The 13,927-nt window shown below is 35.2% G+C and overlaps 1 protein-coding gene across 2 annotated transcripts; it reads left to right on the top strand.

The window, feature by feature from the left end:
• The first annotated feature begins 5,982 nt into the window (after window positions 1–5,982).
• LOC141682869 (putative F-box/LRR-repeat/kelch-repeat protein At1g11620) lies at window positions 5,983–9,740 on the top strand. 2 transcript variants are annotated; one of them, XM_074487558.1, is made up of 3 exons: window positions 5,983–6,267; window positions 6,527–7,476; window positions 9,221–9,736. In XM_074487558.1, the coding sequence occupies exons 2-3, from the start codon at window positions 6,527–6,529 to the stop codon at window positions 9,267–9,269; spliced, it is 999 nt and encodes a 332-aa protein (XP_074343659.1). In that variant the 5' UTR covers window positions 5,983–6,267; the 3' UTR covers window positions 9,270–9,736. The 2 variants fall into 2 exon arrangements, with proteins under 2 accessions (XP_074343659.1, XP_074343658.1); XM_074487557.1 differs by having other exon boundaries at window positions 5,983–7,476; window positions 9,221–9,740.
• Window positions 9,741–13,927: the final 4,187 nt, after the last annotated feature.

The raw sequence follows: 13,927 nt of genomic DNA, 5'->3' as shown, positions 1-13,927 counted from the left end.
AAGAAGAGAAAGGAATTGAAGTCAGGGGTGAAGACAAGATTGCAAACCTAGATGAGGTTTTTGGGAGTATATTTGGTGAGAGTTTGGAAGAAAGAGAGGAATGGCAGAAGGGAAACAGAAGAAAGGCCAAGGCACATAGAAGGAGTGAAGATAATACTGAAGTAACCAAATCTATATCTAAACCACTACCTTCCATACCTGAACCTCTTGTTGCTAATCCCACTATAAACATCCATGGTGAACCAATCATTCCAAAAGAGGAACCTATTGATTGGGACACTATCAAATTGCCTACCTTTCTAACCACTCTTCCACTACCAAAGAAACAGAAAAGAAAACCCAAATCTACACCTCCCATAACCTCTAAGAAATTCACTCAAAAACAAAAGCCTAAGCCTAAGCCATCCATTTCTAAAGATGATTATGTTCACATCTGTGACATAAAAGAAATTTCAGACATTGAACTCTATCTGGATGAGTTGGAGGATGTAAGAGGAATAGCTGCTTACAGACAGCTACCAGAGAGATTAGTGTTCAGATACGAAGGAGCTGGGGAAAGAACATGGCCTCTCCACAGGATTCTGAATGAAGGCTACTCTACCTTGATTAGAGTCTTTTCAGCTATACAAAAGGATTCTGGCTTTACCAGAACTGCCAAGACTGAAATTCTCAACAAGATTGCCAATATAAGAAAAACTTGGAGGGAGCCCAATGCTTTACCCAGGACTTTACTCATTCAAGAAAGGGGAATTACAATTCACAAATCACCTCATTGGTTGATGGAATTTAGAGATGATAAAGAAGTCAGAAGATTTTTCAGACTTGAAGACCAACTCAAGATTGCCAGCAATGAAACTCTCAAGGAAATGCAATCTAAGTTGGATATCAGTGTTGAAGATGAAGCTGAATTCTTCAGACAACTCCAACTCCAAATTGAGGAAAATGACAAAGGGCTAGGAAAGAAAACCAGGGAACAAAGAAGAAAAAGATGATTTGCTCAGGCTAAAGGAGTATCCTTGGAAATACTGTAAATCTTCAATTTCCTCCTAGTACATACATTTTTGCAGCATTTTCAAATTTCTACTTAGTTTCAATTCATATATCTGTTAAGTGTTTTGTTATCATCAAGTTAACCCTGAATTTATGCCTACAATTCTTATAGACATAAATAGGGGGAGATTGTTAGGAATATATGTGCATTAGTTTGATGATATGTTTAACAAAACACTTAAGTAGAAATTCAGTGTCTGTAGCCTCAACGGATAAGACCACTTTGGCTATCCGTTGATGGTGTAGCTTTACTTAGAAATAAGTCTACTGTTGTAGCATATTTCAGTCTCTGTATTTAAGATGTAATTCTTAGAAGTTGAGAGAAACTATGAGTCATGTTGACTACTAGAAGATATGCAGATAGGAAGGCCAATTGTAAATATTTCATGCCTTGTAATTTTGTATAAATGAAGTGGTATCAACGGATGACTTAAAGACCTTCAACGGATGAGAAGCTAAGCTTCAACGGATGTCTCTAAAGCTTCAACGGATAACATCCTTCAACGGATAACATCCTTCAACGGATGAGTGCATCAACGGATGAAAGCTTCAACGGATGTTCTGTTGATTAACCGTTGATAAGTGGTAGTTGTACCTACAAACAGAGGCACGTGGGTGAACAGAGATAACTGAAATGTGGCAGCCTAATTTCAGGAACATCAGAAAAAGCAGCCGTTCTACTCTAGTACAAAGAGGCAATAGTCAACAAAGTACTTGAGTGATATGGAGAAGAAACAAGTGGAGAACTTATTTTATTATTGTATTTTTAATCTTTGTCTTCACTTGTACACTTGGTAATATATAAACCATGTAGTAGCTAGTAATTAGATAAGAATTTTTCCAGAGCTGTTTAGAAAAATCTTGAGAGAAAAATTATCTAGTTTGTACTAGGATGCAGCTGTGATCAAATTCTTAGATCACAGAATTTCTGAAATACCATCTCTGGTGGAACAACAAATCCACCAGAAAAGTTTTTAAAGGTTAATTGTGTTCTTTACATTTGTGTTTGAATATATATCTGTCTGTATCAGCTTAAAGCAATTCACACACTTGTTCATCTTGAACACACAGTCTTTATAAACTGCTCAAAACTTGAAAAAGTTTTGAGATTTACATTCAACCCCCCTTCTGTAAATCTCATTGTTAGTTCTCTAGAAATAACACTTATCATGATCCAATCAAGAATAATAAATAAGTAAAGCATATGTCATAAGCAGAAATTAAAAATGAAACCCTAAGCACGCGGATTATAATACGGGGTCGTAATGATAAGTTGCACTTTTGGAGAATACTAAAGTCGATGTACTCGATTATTTTAAATAATTGTTATATATATATATATATCATATTTTTAATTATAAAATGTTAATGTTTTATCAAAAATTGTTAAGGTCGTATAACTTACAAAACTACCTTTTGGTTTTGATTTAGATTGACTGAACAATACAGTTTTGGGAATTTACCAAAAATACTGTCTTGTATAAAATTATTTACGGTTTTACCAATTTCTAGAAATATTTTCATAAATACTAATTTAATTTAAAAATATTTGCAAAAAAATGTTTTTACAATAAGTGGTTGCAAACTTCAGAAAGTATTTTAATTTTTTTTTTAAATATTCGAGTTGTAAACTTGATTTTAACCACTCAACGACATTTTTAGTATTAGTATTAACTATAACCGCATACGTCCCTCCGTGATAGGAGGCAACATTCACTTCATGGTCCTCCATTTGAGCCAAGCACATCACATTTTTGTTTTGACATGTTTACAAAGATGGAAGAAGGAAAATACCATAATAAGTAATATCAATTAATTAATAAAAATAATAAGTCATACTTAATTATTGTTTTGACATTGTTTTGACAGCAAAGCCCAACCCTAGTAGGTATTGGATTAAATAATAAAAACGAATTTCTATTATTTAATTAATAACTAAGTCATACTTAATTATTATGGGCAAAAATATTCCTTTTAATTCGAATTTATATTATCTCAATTAAGTCTTACTTAATTATAATAAAATTCAAATAATCATCAATTAATTTAAATCCATAATTTAAATTAACTATTCCATTAAGTGCTCTATTTGTGCGACCCTATAGGCTATTATTTAATTGGCAATAATTTTATTCTCTAATAAAATTATAAACAATGAGCGGTATCTAGTAATACATCATTGTTACCCAATTAAACAATAATTAAATCGAGATTAGATAAAAACCTTTCGTGATTAATGTTTTTCTTGTAATATAATCCCTTTAACTATACATATTATAGATTAAACTCGAGGCATGTATTTAGTCATCCTCTTCAATATTTAATCCGGGTTTACTTGATCCATGAGTAGATTATCGAGACAAATCATTATTTGAGCATGGCCATGCTTTTATAATCTCACTCAATCAAGATGCCAATAATATCTCTCCTAATTATAGGAGGGTTAAATCCTTTATCTATCATTCATATTTCTCATACGACTCATGATATACCCGATGTCCACTTTTATCATCACCCGATCAAAAGTAACTTTTAATGTAGTCAAAGTATATTAATCCTCGTATAGAATATAATGATTTCAAGTCAAAGGATCGTTACACCATTATCACTGTGAGTCTTTCTTATGACTTTATTAAATATGAAGAATCTCACTGTGGGTTTGTCCAGTACCATGTACTCTCACATGTACCTATGTATTGACTTTAGTATCCCCATACTTATAACCAATGAGATGTGGTTATCTTGTCAAACAACATACTAGTCTATCTATGTATTATTATTGTCCTATATACTAATACTCGACTAGGGACCTTTAAGAATATGATATATTATATAATCTCAAGTTCAAGTCATGTACTTAAACTATACAATTTGTATCATGATTCTAAGGACATTTATTATGCTAACAAAATATCGCAGTAATTAAGATCATAATAAATACATTTATTGAATAATCAACTGACATAAAGATTATAAAAGAATAATATATTGCCTCTAGGGCACTTACACTAACAAAAAATACCTTGATAAATATAAATGCTTTAACAAACCTGAAAATTAACTATTTCTATCATTAAAAATCGTATTGTAACGCGCGTTCAACTACCACGCGAATCGCGGTTTTTTCACCTAATTTATTTAATATTTGAAAAATCAAAATTAAAATCATAATTAAAACGTAAATCGATAAAAATCGTTCGAATCAATTGGGTCGGATAATAATATTGATCGATTTAAAAATTTTGTCATCACTACACTTTGGGACCCAACACTACCCCAAATTTTTTTCACTCACTCTCACTAGAGCCGGCCAAATGTGCGGGTTTGAACCGCACATTCGGGACCGGTTCGTACGGAAACCGTAAAAAATTCGGACCGAACCGGGCCGGTTCAAACCCGCCCAACTCGCTAAATTACATGAACCGAATACGAATTGTAATTTCAGAACCCGGAACCGCACGAGCCCGCACGAGCCAAGCCCGCACGAGCCGCACAGACCACTCAACCCGCACAGCCCGCACGAGCCCGCACGGCCCACACACGACTGTGTTCACGCGCCAACGTTTCTCCTCTGTTCCTGCTGTTTCTGCCATGCCTGTGATTCTGTGACTGCCTCCTGTAATTGCAACGTTAACCTGCAAGTTAACGTTACTCCTCCAGACTCCAGTCCACCTCCAACGACAACTTTTATCTCCTTATAAATATATACATATAAACAACAATTTATTCACAATTTCTTCGAACTTTTATCTCCTTATAAATATATACATATAATCATGTTTTATATGTAACTAATTATTTAAATTTGTTGTTTCGTCTTATAGATATGTATGCTCCAAAAACTCAAAGTACTATACCACCAAAGAGTAGTAATACTTCTAGTAGGTTTAGTAGTACCATTTCATCTATACTAACCAAAAAACAAAAATGTAGAATTTTCCAGTCATCTACCGTACCTTCTTCTGCCACTAGTATGGTTCACGAATTTTTTTCATATAGTTATGAGTTAAATGATGATTTTGATATACTAACATGGTGGAAGAATCATGAGTTACAATTTCCGGTTTTAGCAAAAATTGCAAAGGATATTTTAGTTGTCCCAGCTTCTACAATTGCGTCCGAGTACGCTTTTAGTGCAGGCAGAAGAGTGTTAGATGAGAAGAGATCCAGTCTTGGGCCAGACGTTGTAAAGATTTTAGTTTGCAAAAAAGATTGGGATCAAGCCGATAAAAGACAACAAGGAAGAAAAGAAGACTCCGACGATGACGACGAGCCATGGATGACAATGGATACTTCATCCGAATCGGGAACCTCAACTAGCGAACAACTTTAGAACAAATATTTAATGTAATTTTTTTTTAAGTTTTAATATCATTTGATTTGTAATTTTTTAATGTTTGATACGGTTTGTTCCGTTTTTAGAGAGAGAGGAGTCCTCTCACATCATTTGTAATTTTTTTAAATTAATAAAATTTATAAGAGGTACCGTCCTCTTTTTAACCAAAAATTTAAAATAATAAAATTAATTGATTACAACTATAATATTTTGAATAAATTATGTGACATAATAGAAAATAATGTTACATTTTATTATTTATTTTTTATTAATTGATTATTAATTTCGAGTAATTATTGCTCGAGTTCAGGAATTATTGCTCCAGTTCAGGAAGCTTCCAGTCAGGATACAATTCAACTGTGAACATCTCAATTATGCAGCCCGCACACACGGCTCGCCCAACTCGCGAATTCAACCCGCACAGCCCGCACACACGGCTCGCCCTACTCGTGAATTCGTTCGGTTCGTTCGGTTCGGTTACGAAGTCCTGTTTTAACGGTTCAAACCCGGCCCGAGCCCGGTTCGTAATTAAGCAGACCGGTTCAGTGTTTATATATCCAGTGTTCAACCCGTGCCCGGCCCGGTCCGCACGGACCGCAGACCAGGTCTAACTCTCACAGTGTCACTCTCCATGTCCAAACAGAAACCCTACTCACTCACTCACTCTAAAACCCTAATCAAGAAAACCCCAAATCAATGGAGTGGAACAAGCTCAACAAGCCCATTCCAGCTCCCACCTTAAACCCACTTCTAAAACCCACCAATGTAGACCTCACCATTGCACAACCCACAAATCTTGAACTCACCCCAAGAACTCTAACTGAAGATATGATCAACGAGATTCTTTTTCGAACCCCCGTAAAGTCTCTTATTCGCTTCAGGTGTGTTTCTAAATCTTGGCTTCTTCGTACTCTTCACCCCAAATTTATCTCTATGCATCTTAATCACTGCATTTTGTGTAATGATAAGCACCTTTTATGTCACATTTATAAGTATGATGTTGTTAATAAGTCTTGTTGGGAACTCGTTGCGTATTTAGGCCTTCGTGGACCGGTAATGCCTGTGCTTAGGATTGAGAAGAATAGGGCTAGTAAATGTGATTATCCGAGAAAAATTAATTTTTGTGATTTTTCTAAACAGATGGTGCTTGCGGGTTCGATTAATGGGGTAATGTGCTTAACTATTAGTGGGGTTATGTGTTTTTCGAAGTATAAAGAAATGAAGGGGCGGTCTGTTGCGTTGTGGAATCCGGCTATTAATATGTGGAAACTGATTAGATTCCCGGAACGTAAGTCTAGGTTTGATAGGTTGGATGTTATGAGTGTTGGTTTGGGTTTTGATAAGGGTGCTGGTGATTATAAGATTGTACGGATTGTTCCTGTTGTTCGTCCACCAGGTTTTGAGGAGTATTGTTGGTCCAGGGTTGAGATTTACTCTGCTAACCGTGATATTTGGACAGATTTTGAGAAGCGCGGGTATGTCCCTTTTTGGCCCAAATTACCGAATTGCAATTTTATTATCAAAGATTGTCCGTACTGGGTTGGAGCTGATCGCCTTCCAGGTGATTTGACACCATTTAACCCTAATGAGAACGAGATGCTAGCATCAATTGATCCTTGTACTGGGTTGTATAAGAAGGTCAGATATCCAAACTTTGTCAAGAATTTGTGTACTAGTCTTAATCCATTGAAGTGGAAGGATTCACTTGCTCTGTTAATTCAATCTCCCGGTGAGTGTCCTAATTCAATAGTTGACATGTATGTACTGGATGAGAGCACTAAAAATTGGACAAAGATGTATACTATTGGGGAACATCAGTTTGATGGATTGCGGATCCCTCAGTGCCTTACCACAGGCGAAATTGTTTTTGAGACATGGAAAGGGGACATCCTGCATGCTGATAATCGGACTCCTTACTTCTGGAACCCTGAAACCAGTGATAATTTCATCAGAAAAAGGGGGCTTGCCACCACAGATCCACTGTGGTATGAGTCTTATAGTCACATTGAGAGTCTTGTTTGTGTTAAGGGAATGGAAGTCATCGGGAAGGAGGACGACCACAAGAAGAAAACTAAACCTCGGAAGGACTGGTATGTGCATTCATGAACTTTAATTATATGATGTGTTTATATTGTACTTTAAGGTTGGTGTCATGGAAGGTGTACCTAACATAGCCATTGATTTTTGATATAGAGATTAGAGACAATACAACAGAATTCGGCACAACTATTTAAGTGCTTATCTATTAGACCAAACAGAGCCTTATTAAGTATTGCTCAACATATCAAGGCCAGTACGATGTGTAGGACTTTTGGTTGTTATTGACTAAAAAAATGTAATAATATAACTACATTGCACTGGGTTGATCTCAATAGATTCTCAGGTGCAACTCAGGCATGATATGCCCCTTAATACACCATTATGATTGCAGAACTTTGTTGCACTGTGGCTAAGATCTGTTCGATATGCCGATCTAACTTGGGAAAAATGTTCCTTGACTACTCTAATGGTGTAACTATAATTTAGATCATCAGTTCCCTTTACCTCGGGAATACAGTAGCACATGATAGTAGGCATAAGATAGCTAAGGAGTCAAAAGCGGTGTCATATGGATACTATATACCTTTGTTACAGTGCTGTGCTCTGTGGTTGTTACACTTTATTGTTTGGTTTCGTATTTGAATCTTCTATGTTAGAATTAGAAATATTCGAGATAATATCGTGAAAGATTTAGTTTCCATATAGACTTGACATCTACTGATATACATTGAAGGGGAGTACACAAGTCCAGGACAGGGAGATTTATACCATATTACATTATAAGTTAATCTATTGAGTCTGGAGCATATATCAATATATTTGAAAATCTATGAGGGCTAATAAAATGGCTATTGATTTCTTTATATATAAAGATTGTAAAGAAATTTTAATTTATAAACATCTTTGAGATTTCCTATGTATCAGATATAGTAAGCTACTAACATGCTAAAATTGGTCCAGTTATTAATAAAGTAAGTTGTTTTTTTTAATTCCCTGTAGTCGAGTAAATTGTTGTTTTCTCTACAGTCTACAGCCCATGCACTGTACTCCCAGTATCAAACTTGACTTCCATAATTTAATTACAAGAAAACAAAATTGCAAAGAAAGGTGCCTAAAAAATAGTTGAACCATTTTTGTATTTTAAACATTATGAGTTTAAGTGCCTGCATATAATTTTTGTACATAAGTGTCTTTCATAGTGTGCTTCTCTACCTTCCACAATTGTGTGATCAATCTGTTGCTTCAATTAATAATAACTCCACTACAAGCCTTTTTCTTGACAGAATAGTGAAATTGCTTTCAGAGTAAATTCCACTTTCAGTTACTAATGCCACCAAGGAATCAAATTTTGTATTTGTTAATTGCATTGCTTCTTGTGAATTGACGAGACTTGCTATTGCTTTCAAATTTTGTCTGATTTAAAAATCTTCTAGATATGGTCAGACTTTTTTGTTTACGTTTGCAAATGACACACACATACACACGGATAGAGAGAAATATGTTAGCGAGAAATATGTTAGCGTAGGGTCATCAAGGAGTACTTGGGTGGCAAAAGCACTAGCCAGTACCCAATAGCCATTCTACAAGTGCTAGGAAAAAGGTCGATTCTCACCACCCCTTTCCCCTATACTTAAACATCAAATATTAATATCATTGACAATGTAACAGTTCATTGTGGCTTTTCTAGAGTTAACAATACAATTATAGTAAAAATGCTCCTGCTAGCCTTTTCTTCTGGCTTCTGTGGCTCTCTCCTGGGTAATAATGTTTAATTGATTTGGTTTTTACTTGCAGGACTGAAATGTTATCCAAAGATTTCGAATCATTGTTGCATCTTAACTAAATCAGCTGCTGGATGGATGTGGAGGGAGCGAGGACATTACTCATTACAAGGTTTTAAAGGAAAAGACTAGTAGAAATGCTTCTTTTTGAGCTACTCTGGTGTGTAGTGAAACTTTAAGCTTCATATGCAACCTTTTCTCCGTATCGGATCTTCTTGCTTTTGAGGAAGAAATGCTGGCATGCTGGTCATGCTTTTGTAAACTCATAATTTCGGATCTGTCCTGAGCTTCAGTTGTCGGCCTTATCATTAGACCATACCTGGAATGCATTTGTGAGACATAATTTTACTAATACATCAAGGTTCCTAGAAGTAATGCTGTGTTTGATATATGAAAGCATAAACAGTTGGTAGAAATCTACTCCCTCTGTCCCTGTGATATCTTTACATTGTGTTTTTGCACAAAGACCAAGGGATATCTCTACTCCCTCTGTGGGTGTGGGTGGGTACGGATGAGGATGACTGCATGAGGCTGACTTAAAATTAGTTAAAATTGGAGTTAAAGTAATTATCAATATTAACCCACTGCTAATCCCTGTCAACCCACTCAACTTGTCTACTATAATAATATTACTTTTCCTTATTTTAGTCGGTGTTCCAGAAATCGCTAGGCGTGCCAAGGCGGTGAGGGTACCTTCAAGAGATTAATCGGGAAGTCGGAGATTAATCGGACCGATTAATCGGAACATTATTCAGAAGAATATAAATATTATTTTTAATTTTTATAATTATATAATGATCAACATGTCAAATATTTGTTTGAAAAAAAAATTAGAATTGTATTAAATAATATCTACACATTTGACATGCGTTATGTACTAATTATTGAGTTTACAATATTAATTATATTTTAATTCACACTTTTAAATTAATTATAATATGTTATTTTTATATTTTAAGTGAGAAAATAAATATATTAGATTACTTGTTACTTCTTACCAATACTTTATATTATAAATTGACATGATATTGTGTGAAATTATGAAATTAATGATTTAAAATTATAGAAACGTAAAAAAAATATTTTTTTAGTTATTTTCCGCCTAGACCGTCTAGGACCAATTTTTGACCGCCTAGGCCGCCTAATCCCGATTTTGACCCGATTTTTGGAAAAAATGCCTAAATCACCGCCTAGTCCGAATCGAGGCGTTTTACCACCGCCTAGACCAATTTTTAGAACACTGATTTTAGTATATAAATATTTCTATTAAAGGTAATGTCAAGAATTGGTGGGACGGCCCAACAAGGAAAATGTAAAGAAATGAGGGGGACGGAGAGAGTATATTTTACCATTTTTTAATTCTTATATAATACATATTTATACTGTTTTTATATAAACGAAATCGTATATATATTGTAATTTTTAGATTCATATCTACATAATTCTATTTTTAGTATCCAATGCAAATTTATACATACATAAATATTTTATTAGAAAAAATTATACAATCACAAACTATATAAAAATACAAATTCAGCTAACAAAAATAAATTTAATATGCAATTACTTAGTATTAATGTTGATTTAAGTTTTTATTAAATTATCCGTCAATCGTGTTGATTATTACTTGACTAAAGTTTCGATGTAAAATGTTAGTTATGTCTTTTTGAATAACAGATATATAATAACAATTTGTTGTTCTAATATGATTTGAGTTAATGAAAATTATATATAATTTAAAAAGAAAAATTGCAATAATCGCACAATTTTATTTATTAGATATTTTAATAAAAATTTAAAATTAATTTCTATAATCATTATTTAATATTGATATTTTGAACTCGATCTGCTTGAGTTATCTACTAGTATGAATAAAAAGACTTTTACCTGTACAGAAAATTTTGTAGACATGATAATGATATATATGCGTAGAAAGACGCATTTTTTATTTGCACAAAGTTTACTACAACAACACAAAACTGAATCCTTAAAGGAAGCCCTATCGAATCCTGACAGAAAGCCATTTAATACATTACCAGACATCTTGATAAAAAAAACGCTGACAAATTAAGTTAACCTTATACAGTCAGTCTCATATTGGTAAATCATATTTTTGAGTATTATGATAAAAAGATGTGTGAGATATGATAATATTCTCTTAATAATGGAAATTATTATTTTCCGTTAGAATTTGGCTCAAATATAATGACATAAATTAATTTGATTCTGTTTCAGATTAATTGATATGGTGTATGTCTTGATATATTTAATCTGATTCTGTTTCAGATTATTTATGGAATAGAGTAACTTGCAAGTATTACACCGATTCCATAATTAATGATATTTAATTATGGAAAAGAGTAGCACATAAGTTTATCTACACCTATATAAACACCTCTAAGACATTAGGGTTAGACACACCAAACTAAACACAAAACCTTACATCTCTCTCTGTTGGTGATAGTTTCGTGCCCGTTCAAACTCGCTGAAGGTGCTCGTTATCCGTAACGCCACCGCTACCTCGTTTTATCCTGGGAGGCTATCGACTCACACATACGGTGAAAGGCGAAATAGATTTAAGAAGACAGTTTCAACTGGACTCGAGGATCTCTCTTCTGTTTATATCCTTTCTTTCTCTGTTTGATTTCGTTTACTCACGCACACACTCGTTTGATTTATATGTATTAATCACAGATTGTTTTCACAATCTTAAAGCTATTTATTTTATACATCTGTGACTGATACATCTGTATCTGCTTGTTTTGTTGAGTAACAGATCGATGGAGAACCAAACTGTGGTTAAAGCTGGAAATGTGACGGCTGATCCCAACGCACAGATCGCTGGATCTGATAGGGTTCACCAGCAGGCGATTAACCCTAACGCACAGATCGTAGGATCTGATGGGGGTCAAACACCTGTTGGACATGTGTACATATGCCTGTGGGACACATTGTCATTGGACAGTTTAGTGTTCCTCTTGGACAGATATCGGCAGGATTCACTCCTCCGATTATACCTTCGGTGCCTACTGGTGTGCATACACCTGTAGAACAGACGCACGTACCATCTGTTCCACCTGTGGTTCCTGCTGCACCTGTAATGCCAACTATGCCTGCTGCACATGATGAAAAACCTGAGAAGTTCAACGGAACGGACTTCAAACGTTGGCAACAAAAGATGCACTTTTATCTGACCACATTGCATATGGATCGCTTCCTTAAGAACCACCGTTACTCACTGCTGAGAGTAACGTGCAGAATGTGTATGCTGCTGATGCTTGAAAGCACTCTGACTACATCTGTCGGAACTATGTGCTAAATTTTTTGTCTGACTCGTTGTATAACGTGTACAGCACGAAGCCAATAGCTAAGGCCTTATGGGAGTCACTTGACCATAAGTATAAAATCGAGGACGCTGGGGCAAATAAGTGGATTGTTGGCCGCTTTCTTGATTATAAGATGACAGACTCTAAGACTGTGGTCATTCAGGTGCAGGAACTGTAGGTGATCATTCATGACATTTATGCTGAGGGAATGGTCATAAGTGAGTCTTTCCAAGTCGTTTCTGAAATTGAAAAGCTTCCACCTGGATGGAAAGATTTCAAGAACTACCTTAAGCACAAGCGAAAGGAGATGTCTCTGGAGGATCTTATTGTTAGACTTCGTATTGAAGAAGACAACAGAGGGTCCGAGAAGAAAGTTAATGTTGCCACTGAGAAGACAAACATAGTGGAGCATGCTCAAAGCTCCAAGCCCAAGAAGACTAGTTCTGGTAAAGGGGCAAAGCTGGCACCCAAGGGAGGGATTTCGAAGTCGAAATTTCAAGGGAAGTGTTACAACTGTGATAAGGTTGGTCATAGGTCTTCTGACTGCAAGATGCCCAAGAAGCCCAACAAGAAGAAAGAAGCAAACATGGTTGATAATATCTCCAAGGAGATGGGTGATATAGACCTCTGTGCTACGGTCTCTGAAGTGAACGTGGTCGGTTCTAATCCGCGTGAATGGTGGATTGATACTGGTGCTACTAGGCATGTTTGCTCAGACAAGGCGATTTTCTCTAGCCTCAAAACTTCCAATGCTGGTGAGAAGCTCTACATGGGGAATTCAGAAACTTCTACCATTGAGGGTGAAGGCACGGTGATCCTGAAGATGACCTCTGGGAAGAATCTGACTTTGAAGAATGTACTTTATGTGCCTGATATTCGTAAGAACCTTTTCTCCGGTTCTCTGTTGAATAAGCATGGCTTTCGTATTATAATAGAGTCAGATAAAGTTATTTTGTCTAAGAGTGGTATGTTTGTAGGCAATGGTTACTTAACCGATGGGCTTTTTAAGCTCAATGTGATGTCCGTTAAGGACTATAATGAAATGAAAAATTCTTCTGCTTACTTGCTTGAGTCTCCTAATTTATGGCATGCTAGATTAGGACATGTAAATTATGACACTTTACGACGTTTAAGTGCAAAAGAATACATACCAAAACTCACTATTGATTCAAAACATAAGTGTGAGACTTGTGTTGAGGCAAAATTAACGAGATCATCATTTAAACGTGTGGAAAGGAATACCAAAGTGCTAGACCTAATACATAGTGACATATGTGATTTAAAATTCGCTCCAACAAGAGGAGGAAACAAGTATTTTATTACATTCATTGATGATTGTACAAACAACTGCTATATATATTTGTTGAAAAGCAAAGATGAAGCTATAGATAAAT

This window comes from Apium graveolens, chromosome 9 (genome assembly GCF_009905375.1).
Source record: "Apium graveolens cultivar Ventura chromosome 9, ASM990537v1, whole genome shotgun sequence".
Lineage (NCBI taxonomy): Eukaryota > Viridiplantae > Streptophyta > Magnoliopsida > Apiales > Apiaceae > Apium > Apium graveolens.
The sequence above is the reverse complement of the archived record's forward strand: the minus strand, read 5'-3'. Positions and strand labels throughout refer to the sequence as shown.